Source organism: Orbicella franksi, chromosome 6 (genome assembly GCF_964199315.1).
Source record: "Orbicella franksi chromosome 6, jaOrbFran1.1, whole genome shotgun sequence".
NCBI lineage: Eukaryota > Metazoa > Cnidaria > Anthozoa > Scleractinia > Merulinidae > Orbicella > Orbicella franksi.
In genome coordinates, this window is record NC_138150.1 from 21,607,390 (window position 1) to 21,621,121 (window position 13,732).

Consider the following 13,732-nt stretch of genomic DNA (forward strand, 5'->3'; position numbering starts at 1 on the left):
TTCTCCTCTGGTGTGCAACTATTTATTAAGTTAGGTGCAGTACTATCCAGTTCAGCCTATGCAGCAGATATTTACCAATATTAGTAGTAGTGAGTCACTCACTCCTGCAATGTCAAAGTGGAAAATGCACTTTTCAACTGGAAACTGAGAATGTTTTGTCGCTCTGAGAACTGTTCCCAGCCTTGGCCAATAAGGGAGCGTGAAATCACATTCATTCGTAAACGAGAAACAGTTCTCAGTATCCACCAATGAGAACGGGTGAATTTTTCATCGAAAACAAAATGTCTGGTAAGCATCTGTCATGAATCACCGATAAGTAATTACTCTCGAACGTTTGTTTGTCATCATCCATTAACCACACATGAATGAGTTTACACAATGGTCTTTTATCAATAGTAGCCGAGTTGAATTTTTGCGAATATCGACTCTCTACAAGAATGGTGTTTACGTGGTGTTTACCAATATTAGACAGCAGTGAGACTGAGTGGGGCGCCCGCCCGCCCGACAGAGTGCAATGTCAAAGTGGAAAATGCACTTTTCAACTGGAAACTGAGAATGTTTTGTCGCTCTGAGAACTGTTCCCAGCCTTGGCCAATAAGGGAGCGTGAAATCACATTCATTCGTAAACGAGAAACAGTTCTCAGTATCCACCAATGAGAACGGGTGAATTTTTCATTGAAAACAAAATGTCTGGTAAGCATCTGTCATGAATCACCGATAAGTAATTACTCTCGAACGTTTGTTTGTCATCATCCATTAACCACACATGAATGAGTTTACACAATGGTCTTTTATCAATAGTAGCCGAGTTGAATTTTTGCGAATATCGACTCTCTACAAGAATGGTGTTTACGTGGTGTTTACCAATATTAGACAGCAGTGAGACTGAGTGGGGCGCCCGCCCGCCCGACAGAGTGCAATGTCAAAGTGGAAAATGCACTTTTCAACTGGAAACTGAGAATGTTTTGTCGCTCTGAGAACTGTTCCCAGCCTTGGCCAATAAGGGAGCGTGAAATCACATTCATTCGTAAACGAGAAACAGTTCTCAGTATCCACCAATGAGAACGGGTGAATTTTTCATTGAAAACAAAATGTCTGGTAAGCATCTGTCATGAATCACCGATAAGTAATTACTCTCGAACGTTTGTTTGTCATCATCCATTAACCACACATGAATGAGTTTACACAATGGTCTTTTATCAATAGTAGCCGAGTTGAATTTTTGCGAATATCGACTCTCTACAAGAATGGTGTTTACGTGGTTCTTTAACTAAGCTTAACAACAAAAAAGAAAATGTACTGGGGATATTAAATTGAAAATTTTCTAGTTAAGCCGCACAAGGTCCACATAATTGCGTTGCGGACGATACAACGTGAAATTCTGCTTTTCCATTTTTCTTTTCTAACAAGCATATTAAGGAAGACGGCAACTTACCATCAGTGCGTCGATCCGTCGTCCAAATGCAAATTTCATTAACTTTTTCCTGGGTCCATAAATCTTGAAAGCGAGTAATCGTTTTCCCTGAAATTCACGCCAAAATTTTCTCACACTTGTTTAGCCACTGTTTCATTACGATCTCTTTGAGTATTCCTCGGTAGCTTGGAGGATACCTTGTCACTTCTGATAATTTACCGTTTGGTGCAATCATTTTGATTCGTTCTTCGGCGCAACTCCAAGCTCCTTTCTCTGAAATCTATCCTTAGCGCGCGCCAACCCGCCACGCCGGACGATATTACCGCTTTATCTGAGCATATCATACATTGAATGGTCACCGGCGGGCGATTTAGGTCAAGTTATTTTTAGAATTGAGAACAGTTCTCGTTTTCTACCAATCGACATGGTTTGTATTGCTTGTATATTCGCTTGAAACAGCTTTATACACGGATGATCAGTAATTCTTCGGACTACAAAGCAAATAAATATTCTGCTGAAATCTTACGCATAGAAAGCAATAATTAATTTTTTCTCAAAGCCACGAAAGGACGAAACACGACTATTGCTTTCGAGGTGTCATGTTACGAAATCACGAGTATTTGCGTGTTGTTTGACGTGCAGACCTTGCTCCTCATGTCACTCATCTCTGTTCATTCCATTTATGGGAAGACTGTAACCTGAAAATCTGTTGTCTTTGTTGTTCTGTCTCAGTGGCCCTCCATAAAATAATATATTTACGGCAAACCGAATAATAAAATTTCGCATCTTAGCGGGAATTATCCACCTAACGTATTTTATCGCGCTCAGCAAGGATGGCTCAGCATTGAAGTTTCGCTGAACGATTTCGTGTGCTGCATAGCTTTCTGTTCAAACATTCCCAGAATTGTTCTCGCTTTCAGCCAATTGGCGTTTTGTTTATCCGAGAACTGTTCGCAAATTCAGCCACTTAGCGTCAGAAAACCATGACATAACTTGCGCCTCACCCCCGAGAAGTGTTTTCCGATCGTAGAAAAGGGACTTATTGTTAATTGTTTGTTTATTGTTATTGTTCTCGCTTTCAGCCAATTGGCGTTTTGTTTATCCGAGAACTGTTCGCAAATTCAGCCACTTAGCGTCAGAAAACCATGACATAACTTGCGCCTCACCCCCGAGAAGTGTTTTCCGATCGTAGAAAAGGGACTTATTGTTAACTTGTGAGAACTGTTCTCAGTCTTAGCCAATAGGCTAATGTCAGTGTACCTCTACATTAAAGAAAAGGAGTAATTTAGTTAGTTGTGACGAATGGTAAAATCCGATAACCGCCGAGATCCCTGTTTGAAAATCCGAGACCGAGACCAAAACACGCAAGACTTCTGCATCGAAATAAATGCAATATAAACGAGACTTCAAGACTCTTCGCAAAGGCTGTCGAGATTTCGAGATCGGATGAAAAGTTTGCGAGACCCAAAATTTTGGAAGTAGCATTCGCCAACCCTTTTAATGGATCATTGGGACAACGAGTGAAATGAACTTGGCCGACAATTTCTTGCTTGTGAAAAGCCTTTGAATTCGGGTTTTTATTAATTCTTTCACACTCTACACCGGGATGACTCAGCATTGAATTGACGCTGAACGATTTTCGCGCCGCAGAGCTTTCTTGTTTAACATTCCTGTAGCTGTTCTCGCTTTCAGCCAACTGGCGTTTTCTTTAGCCGAGAACTGTTCGCAAATTCAGCCACTTGGCGTAAGAACAGACGATGGAATAATTTTGACAGGTTCCGGCTCAATTGCCTTTGTTTATTCTTGATCTTGGCTAATCGGCACGGATCTCTCATGGTTTCTGGTAAACCAGGCTAATAGGACTCGACAAAAATCGTCTCGATATAATGGGTACTCGATATGCCATGAAGACGTGACTCGCTCAGAAAACGAGACACGTTTGAGAAACATTCGGAAAAACGAGACTCGTTTCGAATAACGAGTCTTTTTCCGAACGAGTCTCGTTTTGAAAGTCTCGTTGAAAACGAGACACGTTAGGAAAACGAGACACCTTCGAAAAAGAAAAACGAGACTCGTTTGGAATAACGAGACTCGTTCGGAATAAGTTCGGAATAACGAGATTTAAAACGAGACTTGTTCGGCAGAGACTCGTTAAAACGAGACTCGTTAAGAAAACCAGACTCGTTCGGGAAACGAGACTTATTAGCAAAAATACTTCGTGAAACCATTTTCTTTTGTGAAGGGAGCCTAGTTAATTATTACGTTCATTGTCTTTTCATTAAATTAACAACCCGACTAATTGATTTTGCTTTTAATTTCAATGTTAATTGTAAATTTTAAATATTAAGCAAAACGTTTTAGTCGCAGTCTTACAAACGATATAAAGGCAACCAGAAACTGTGACTTTAAAAATTCTTAACCTTGAAGCCACTTCAATTGTTATGGATGGTGTCAAAAGCCTTGATAATTTAACAAATGAAACGCGAAAAATTTTCATCTCCAAAAGGAAGTCTGAACATGGGGCGCGGAAGGGTTCATTTGAAATATGTAAGTGTCAGTTTCATATTTGGCAACTTTTTTTTTTATTTCATGAATAACTAAGAAATTGATTGGCCAAATATTAATAGCTTGCTTTAAATTGTTGTACTAGAAACTACATCATGAAAGCTACATTGTGTAATACATAAGGTAAAGAAATAAAAGATGATTCTAAATCAACATTCTTATCCATGAGTTGTGCCTTTTTCTGTCATTAAAAATCATTTGCATCCTTAAAATTTTTTTTCTCAACAGTAACTCAAATTTGGTAGCCCATAGGTTTCATAAAGGGCTTCTACCATTCTATCTACAAACTGCAACTTGCTCAGTATTGAGTCACAGACATAATTGGTAAACAATTAAATAAACGATCCGTGTTTCATAAATTAAATAAGAAAACGATATTATTTGTCAGAATAAAAACAAAAATTGCCCATCGAAGTTTTGAGGAGGAGATCAGCATAAACTTCCAAAAGGACTGAAGAAGCCATCAGGGATAAACGTTTACGGGCGCCTTCCACTTGAATGGTGGAAAGTTAAAAGGAAAAGCCTTTTCCACTAGATTTTTTCAACAAAAATAAATAAATAAATAAATAAATGGAATGAGCGACTAGTGCCACTAGCAGAGTGTCCAATGAATAAATGACTCTCTTGTTGCAAAATGCAGAATCCAGGTTCTCACACGCTTGCCCGGTTCCTTGTGCATGAGAAATTAAATCTTGCTTTTCTTTTAATAGAAAATTGTCATCGGTTTTTCTAAACAGATAGATAACGTCTCTGAAAACCACTTCATTCTCGGCTAAAAATGATACAGGCGATTTAAAAAGCTTGCGCTTGAAAGTCTGTATTTTGTTTGCTAAAAAAAATACCACAATAAACCATTTTTTTAGTCACTAGTCACTACAATCTGCGACTAAATTCAGTAAGCAACTTTTTAGGCCAGACTTAAAATTGAACTTTAAAATCAACCACACCTCGAAATACAATACTCCAACCCTTTCCTGCATTCAATGTTGTACAAGCACAGAAGGAAAAAAAACTAATTTATCAAGGGAGAGTGGGTAAAATTTAAGGAAATCGAGGCTAAAATAATTCAGAAATATTGTTATCTCAACGGCAATGTGTGGGCTATTGTGTCGCAGATTGTAGGCAACTTTTTCGTTCAGACGATATTCTGTCAATATTATCCTACGGCAAATACATGCATTATTGTATGTACAAACTGCAACACGATCTATCTATGTTATCCTAAGTAAAATACATCGAATTTACCATGCTTTAAATAACATGAACATATTTTTAAATCAGTTGTCAGTTTTGTGGTTTCCTTCCTTCTCTTTCTTTTTCTTCAGTCTTTTGGCTGTTGTTCTGTTCCGGTCCTTTCTTTTCCTTTTTTTCCTTTCTAAAGACGTGCCTGGCACGTCATTGTTATCATCGCTCTTCTTGTCTCCATCTTCTTTGGCATCAGTTTGTGCATCTGCAATGATAATAACACCTTTGTAACTAACCTCCAACCAGCCCAGAGTAATCGTAAAATATCGTTCCCAAACACAAAGACCCCCTATTTAATTTTTAATAGTATTTAGTTTACATAATGGCTGAAGAGGCACGAAAAATAAGGAAACAAATAATCTATAGAACAAAGAGAAAGATATTTAAGGCAAAAGGAAAATCGAAGCCTCGTACCTTAAACGAACATTTCGAGTTGACATTTTTTTCAACATAAAACTAAATGAAAAGGTCTTACCTTCCAGGGTTTTTGACAGCGCACCTTCTTGGTAATTATAATTCCCCTTGAAGGAAACCTGTGTAAGAAAATAGAAGGGAAGTATTCTACCCACAAGTGTCAAACAGTTATCCCGGGCCCTTTAAACGTAGGATGGCTGTTTGACACATATGAGTAGAATACCCCCTTTTCAATTTACCGAACTAAGTGGCCAAGAAACAAAGAGATGTATTGTGGTTACGTTGATATTATAAGAACCTGCCCCGATTAATTGATTTGATATGAAAATTAATGCGCGGTTAAATTAAGTTTCTGTGTATCCTTACTACTCCTTACTTGAATATGGATGAAAGTTTGGAAGAATTCTAAGAATCTGGTCCCAGATGCCTCCGCTCACGAGGAGGCTGCTTTCAAGTGTTATGGCTCTATTAGAGAGTCTATAGAGCGAGGGTAAAATCTTAAGAACCTGTTCTCAAGTGTCCTTGTCCAAGTCTATCGACCGGGGGTAAGGTGCCTCATAAAGAAACTTGTCTCGAGCGATCCAGCAAAAATTACTTAATACTCGTTAATACCCCTCCCATGCCCAGCAATGAGCTTTTTGAATCTTAGATAGACTCTTAGGAACCTGGTCCCAAGTGTTCTGGTTAGATTAGGAAGTCCATCTACCGGAGTACGTTCCTAAGAGCCTGGTCCCAAGTGTCCTGGCTCACGAAGAGCCTGGTCCCAAGTGTCCTGACTCGATTAGCAAGTCTATCTACCGAGCGTGAGTTGGCTAACAAAGAACCTGATCCTGAGTGACCACGCTTAAAATTAAGGACATCTTCACCGCAAGAAGTATGGATCTCGAAAACGTCCCATTTTCAAAAATGCTCCGACACTTAAGCTGCACATCCAGGATAGTTCTTGTAAATTGTCACAATTTTGAAGCGAAGTTGGAACTAAACAGTGTCTAGTAAATTTCAAATGCGTTTCTCGTTTCCATTTGTTGGTTCGAATATTAGATCAACCTACTTCGTTGTTCTTATTAACCTCCACCTCACCCGTTTTATGACCAATCGGAAGGAAAAAATTTCAAGTTTTTAGATGGCTAAAACGCCGTAAATAAACAACCATATCAAATTTTATATTTCAAATCCCAATTTGAGATCTTGTATAGATTTGATCAAACCAAATAAATATAATACGATTTCCATCACTGGCGAGCTCTGGCCATAAAGAAAAAACCCTAATTATTGATGTGCGCGAAAGAAATTAACTTACTGGTCCCAATTGTCCTGGCTCGATTAGGAAGTTAAGGTCCTAAGAGCCTGGTCCCAAGTGTCCTGACTCGATTAGGAATTCTATTGCCCTTAGTTAAGCTCCTAAGAGCCTGGTCCCAAGTGTCCTGGCTCACGAAGAGCCTGGTCCCAAGTGTCCTGGCTCGATTAGGAAGTCTATTGCCCTTAGTTAAGCTCCTAAGAGCCTGGTCCCAAGTGTCCTGGCTCACGAAGAGCCTGGTCCCAAGTGTCCTGGCTCGATTAGGAAGTCTATTGCCTTAGGTTAAGCTCCTAAGAGCCTGGTCCCAAGTGTCCTGGCTCACGAAGAGCCTGGTCCCAAGTGTCCTGGCTCGATTAGGAAGTCTATTGCCCTTAGTTAAGCTCCTAAGAGCCTGGTCCCAAGTGTCCTGGCTCACGAAGAGCCTGGTCCCAAGTGTCCTGGCTCGATTAGGAAGTCTATTGCCCTTAGTTAAGCTCCTAAGAGCCTGGTCCCAAGTGTCCTGGCTCACGAAGAGCCTGGTCCCAAGTGTCCCGGCTCGATTAGGAGACTATCATCTGGATGTTAAATTTCCTAAGAACCTCACGAAGAGGCTGGTCTGAAGCTTCCTAGATGAATCAGTAAGTCGGCTGAAGGTAAGTTCCTAACAACTAAGTCCGAATTAAAGTGGCCAATAATAATGAGTCCCTGCGAATTCATAGGTAAATAGTGACATGGAAGGTAAAAAGAAATGTAGCAGCAGATATTATGATCTTCTTCGCGTTCACAAGATTGGTTAAATCTCCGCCTATATCGGCTATATATGTTATAAGTCCGATTGCAAGGTTAGACTTGATTTGTTTAAATGATGGACATTTTAAAAAAAACTTCCCTAACCTTAGTTTGAAACAGTGACTCCATTTCCTCTTCCTCCTGCAGGAAGTAAATACAGAAGAATGTAAAAACAAAAGTTAACATTCAAACAGATAATGAATCGAAAACTGGATATTAATGTTTTGTAACATTGCATTCCTGGAAGTCTAAAAAGAGACCACCATAAATGAATTAAAAATAAACATGCTAATGTGGCCGAATTTTGACCAAATATGGTCTAAGCTCCCGTCTCCACCTCCCGTCTCCACCTCCCCTCACCACCTCCCGTCAGCGGCCACCCAGACTTGACATTTTGGGAGGTCGTTCGCGAGGATCGACTGTCTGGGTTTCTCTAGACTTTTCTAGACTATAGCCTCGCCGGGAAATGTCGTAAAGCCTTACTAGCTGCGCCCGGTATGCGAGGATGGGTAGGCTAACTTTCAGTATTGTGACTATCAAGCATATCTAGATTGTTGTGTCAAATCAGGAGCCACAATCGGGGAAGGTCTCCGTCCCCGATTATGGCTTCTGGTCAAATTTTAAAAATTGTCCACTTTAAAGCTGAGCAAATCACATTGTCTACTTACTCTCTCTGTGACATCTAAAGTTTCATCTATTTGCACTGTTTCTTCGTGAGAAACCATCACACTGCCCCTATGCAGGGTGAAATGGGGCGGGAAGGATTCATCTGCCCCGGCCCAGTCGTAGACCTCCTGTAACATACAGAATAAAGACGGTTGTGCAACATGAGGAACAAGGTGAATAACTTAGCTTGGTAATGAGGTTGCTCCTGTATAGACTGGTCAACGTTAGTAAAACTTAAACTGAACGTTTCCATAAAAATGAATGTCGACACGCAAGACAACCGATTATTTTCACATGAAAACATGGGCCATAAACTCCCATGTTACTACAACTACATGTATACAACTAAGGCAATTTTAGTTACTGCGGCTTCTCACCTGGAAATGAGCTCCCGTTTGAAATCTCCTTTCCTGTGTCCCGTTTCGGGACCTGACCCGAATCACATTTCCCGACACCGGCTCTTCGTTCACCCTTGCTCTCCTTGCAGACCTCGCATCTTTCTCTTCAGTCTACAAAATCGTTTCAGGAAAAATAATTATTGTACTTAATGTAGCATATGGAATGTTGTTACAATTGAAGAAAACCGTTTTAAGGTCTATTTTATCTATTTTTTAACCTACCACAATGACTGAAACTAAGGAAGTGAATTAAAAGGAACCACTCGTGCAGGAAGGCTAACATCAAATGCACAACAATCTTCATTCAAGAAAAACTTACATCGTTATCCTCTAATTTTTGCTCCTCTCCTACCTTCTCTTTCTCCTTCTCCTCTCCTTCCCTTCTCTCGTTCGATTCATTTTGTTGTGCTTTCTGTTTGAAAATGCAGAGTCATTAATATCAGTGACATTTAATTTCTTCGTTGCCTGTTTTTTGAGCTACCTGAGGCAACTTGCCAGAACAGAACAAAAAAAAATTAACAACTTATAAGTTCTTCAAAGACAATAGCTTCATGCTGGCCTTCAGATTAGATAAAGGAAATTACAGTTCTTCATGTGGTTTTTACTAAAGTGCCTATTGAATATTATCTGTCAATTTAGGTAAAAGTTTTACCAATGCCTGCAGACACAGGACATCCAAGCTACATCGTAATAACACGATGTAATTCTTTTGTAAATGGGGCGAGTGGACAACTATTCAATAATTCACAGACATTTTCTGCAAAATGGTTTCACGGAAAACGTATTAAACTTAGAGTAGCACAATAATTATAGAATGGTGTTAGAACGGAACAAACCGCTGTAAGGTCTATTTTATGTTATAAAAAGCTACCAAAATGATTAAAATTAAGAGGAGGGAAAGGAAGCACTCGTGCTAACAGGGAGGCTAACATCAAATGCCCAGCAAACAGTTTGTACAAAGTTGCATTAAACGGAAAAATTTACGGTCTTAAAACCGAAACACATCACCAACTACTTAACAAGCGCTTTTCCGAATTTTATACCGGCTCGTTACACGCTGTGAAGAACAATGCGTCCGTATATGTTTCAGTTTTATTTGAAGTTTACCGCCTTCTGTCAAACCTGTAAAACCGTCGGATTAAAACAGTCTTTAAAAACGCACTGATTGCATACTTTCTCGAGAAATTGAACCATTCGCGGATGTGGGAAAAAAGGTAGATCGTGGATCAGCTGTAACCACTTTGAAAATAATACTGTAATAGCGTTCATACCAAGAAACAAACTTTGTGAAAAATCGATATCTTGGCCCCCGAAAGGTCCCAAAATATTCGGTTATTTCCTTCCTTGTTGCAAAACTCGATCCCTTAATCTAGTACAAGTGTATCAAAATTGAAAATTAAATAATTTTGTTGCGTTGTTGTTGATTTCTATATATCTTTATTTTCAGGGGAATCTAATCCAAAAGTCAATCGAACACCAATCGTTCGTTTGAGTTCGGTTTTGCCGTTAGTTCGATTATCGGACTAATCGAACCAAATCGAACCAAATCGAATTCGATTTTTCCCTCCAATGGATCCTCGTTAAAGGATTTAACAATTACAAGGCTTGGAAAAGCCCTGTATTGTTATTTCTTGTCACTACCTCCCTGAGTCAGGATCGGGTAATTCCTTGGATGTGGTAGCCGTTTCTCGGGCTCCCTTTCCGGAATCGAACCCTAATTCTCCGTCACCCGTTGCAACCATGGTAAGCCACTACCTTACTATCGACAGTTGATAGGGCACAAATTTGAATGAAACATCGCCAACGCAAGGCCGTGCGATTCGATCAGTTACTATGAATCCTCAAATAACCGGGCAGTACCTAGCCTGAATTTCAGCCGCCGCCTCCGCCAGCTAAGTCACTCGGGGAGAAGGGCGACGCCGCTCTCCCCGAGTGACTTAGCGAGTGGAGGAGGCGGCTGAAATTCAGGCTAGGCAGAACCCGCATTGGTTTTTAATCTAATACATCCCCTCCAGAGGTCGGGAGTTTTCGCATGTATTAGCTCTACAATTAATACGGTTATCCAATTAGTAATGGTACATTCAAATAAACGATAACTGATTTAATGAGCCATTCGAAGTTTCACAGTACAAGTGCTTATACTTAGACATGCATGGCTTAATCTTTGAGACAAGCATATGACTACTGGCAGGATCAACCAGTTAACTATCCCTCAGGGAACCAGACGGGAACCCTTTTGCGTCTGCTTCCTTTCAAAGGATGCTGGCATTCCACCGACAATCTGAACTGGGAATCCTCTCGGCCATGGAAGACGCACCAGGCGTTCGACCCTGTCCGACGGAAACCGCCTCTCTCTTTGCCACGTCTTTCCACTACTTCACTCTAGTAAGCTTCAGACATACCAGTGGGACTGCCAATTCCACGGAATGCCAAGAAGAAACATCAGGGAAGAATGATTCTTCCGAATGTAAGACATCTATTCTTGGCCAAAGGCCATCAGGTACAACATCCATCCGTTCTCTCGTTGTCTCAACCTACCCCTAGCCTTCTTTCGGAGCATTTTGTTTCTCGTTTTCAAGGTAACAAACAGCTTGTTAACCACTTCATTCTGAGTTGTCGTCGTGTGACGTGTAAACGGTTAGGAATCCGAATATTCTTTCTTTGTAAACCCGTACTATAAAACGAACTAAAATTGATGAATCCAGAAACCTTTATGGATCTGTAAAAATCTACTATAGTGTAAACCTAGTCAAAGACAGCTAAAAATTATTCCCGTCCCCCGCCTCCGGCTAGGAACTGATCAAGGAACACTGAAGGATCACTCCTGGGTCTTGTACGTACTGGCTGTGAAATATAAAGGACAAGAAACAAAATAAATTAGTTTATCTAGCTAATTAATAACCACTCTGCCGAAGGTGGACTATAGTTTGATGCACAAAGTGACGGGGTCGGCCACCCTAAACGAGTGAGGATCATAGATGCTTGAAAACAATGACCGTGACTTTAACATTCCCGCATCGTGCAACGAACGCGTGCATCATGAAATCTCTCGTAGTAAATGGCCCACAGTTGAGACAATGCCTATCCAAGTTGTAATACACTTAAACGTTATTTTTGAATTATGCCTTTTGCTTGTTCCAGTTTAACTTGAAAGTATTTTTATAACGTGTTTTGAAGGTGAATTTGAGAACGCTTGAATCGCAAAATTTAATGCCCTTTTTTCATATTTGGCTACTGAAATGGCTAAAAGAAGACCCTGCCGCGAATACAGTCTCACCAAATTCGCGAGCTTACGTACCCGCGAAATTAAGTAAATAAAATAAACTGTTTATATGGCGCCAATACCCTATTGTTCAAAGGCGCTTTACAATATCAGAGAAAATCTAAAAAATTTATCAAACATTAAAAAGAGTAGTCTAAAATGAATAATAAAAGGCTCTTTTAAAAAGAAACGCTTTGAGTCTATTTTTAAAGATGGCCAAAGATGAACTATTACTTATTTTAAAACCGACAAGTTTGACAACCTGGTTATATCACAAAATACAATCCTGTAGTAAGTATGTTGTAAATAAGTTAGGGACTGGAGCTGGTTTGACCTGCGAGGTCTGAGTCGAGTTTCGTGATTGACACTAGAAAAACGTGTGCAGACAAGGAATCGGAGAGAACTGAAAGGAGTCTAGCGTGGACATCGATCTATCTCTGTATTAAGGAAAATATCTATCGGAACACGGAATTAACTCTTAGAACAACATTGTCATATCTCGGAATCTATCAAAGGATCAAAATAAAGAGTATGGATCGATACAACAAAGCACTTGGGGCACCTTTTACTACGAAACAGCCAAGTACCGGCCCCCTAAATAATCCCTATTAACGAGCACGTATATAGCTTTAAAACCTAAGCCAAAGTTCACCCTCGAGGATGACGAAGTCCTGGTCCAATACGATGCCTCCAAACAAGTTACAAAAGTTACTCTGGATGACACCATTGACCGCATCATTGAAGAAATCTATACGCACAATAAGTTCTTAACTGAGTATTTTCAAACGCCTTCTTTGCAATGTCACTAAAAACGCAGTGTTCAGTTCTAACGGTCGCCTCTACGAACAAAATGACGGATGCGGTATGGAAAATCTTTTATCCCCTGTCCTCTCAAATCTATATCATAATGGCTAAATGGGAGTGCGACAATGTTCGACCCTTTCCTAAACGATTCTGCTACCAGTATGCTGATTGTTTCTCCAAGAGGAAAAATGACAAACCTGGTGATCTGCTTCAGCGTCTGAACAGTTACCATGCTAACCGGCATCGTTTTCACTAATGAGCAAACGCTGTTTTAGCGCAAACACTTATTTAAGAAATAGAAAACACGTATGTACAGTGTTTATTTTGAGTTGTAGTATAAAGCTGCTAGCGTTCTATCACGAATGCCGTTCTCTGATTGGCTACGCTACTCACCATCCATTCTGTGATAGATAGAGAATAGCGTAGCAGTGCGCGCTCCTTAACAAAATGACGACCCCTTCTTTGCGTTTTCGAGGTCTGTGAAGAGTATTTAGCTAAAGTTTTGAACGACTAGTAGATTTATACTAAAACAATTAGATTATTCGCTCTCGATTTCTATGCGCCCTCGTCAACTATTTAAACAATAGAGTGTTTCTCTCGAGGAACTATCGGCTCATAGTTGCCCCGCGGAAATGTGAATATTTAAAACGAATATTTAAAACGAAGTTTCGACTGCAAATATGCTAGTTTTAAGAACATCAAATTTCCGCGGGGTAACTATCATACTGATAGTTCCGAGACATAAACGATCTATTACCTTTATTGTTCTACACTAAATTTTCTTCCGCGCGCTAGTGCAAAAGTCAGATTGAATTATTTTCAACATTTTTAGACGAAAGCCGTGAAAGCCAAATGTACAATTTGAAAAAAGAAAACAAGCAAAAACCCTCTTAATACAA

The 13,732-nt window shown here is 39.9% G+C and overlaps 3 protein-coding genes across 5 annotated transcripts in view; 1 reads left to right on the plus strand and 2 right to left on the minus strand.

Annotated features, from left to right (window-relative positions):
* Nucleotides 1–13,732, plus strand: part of LOC145491262 (uncharacterized) — a 49,487-nt gene that overhangs the window by 13,737 nt on the left and 22,018 nt on the right. The gene's annotated exons all lie outside the window — the stretch shown is intronic.
* Nucleotides 1–13,732, minus strand: part of LOC145491257 (ADP-ribosylhydrolase ARH1-like) — a 40,105-nt gene that overhangs the window by 6,224 nt on the left and 20,149 nt on the right. The window contains exon 1 of one of the 3 annotated variants that reach the window (XM_081470416.1): nucleotides 1,436–2,439. The exons of 1 other annotated variant lie outside the window; for it this stretch is intronic. The gene's annotated coding sequence lies outside the window, so the exon portion shown is untranslated. Of the gene's footprint in view, nucleotides 1–75; nucleotides 2,440–13,732 lie in introns of those variants that run through there. One more of the 3 variants, XM_081470417.1, reaches the window with a different exon arrangement.
* Nucleotides 3,245–8,430, minus strand: LOC145491278 (uncharacterized). The gene is made up of 4 exons (XM_081470449.1): nucleotides 8,372–8,430; nucleotides 7,809–7,844; nucleotides 5,700–5,757; nucleotides 3,245–5,429 (listed from the first exon to the last, which is right to left on the minus strand). Exons 1-4 carry the CDS (start codon nucleotides 8,426–8,428, stop codon nucleotides 5,257–5,259), a joined length of 324 nt encoding a protein of 107 aa, XP_081326575.1. The 5' UTR covers nucleotides 8,429–8,430; the 3' UTR covers nucleotides 3,245–5,256.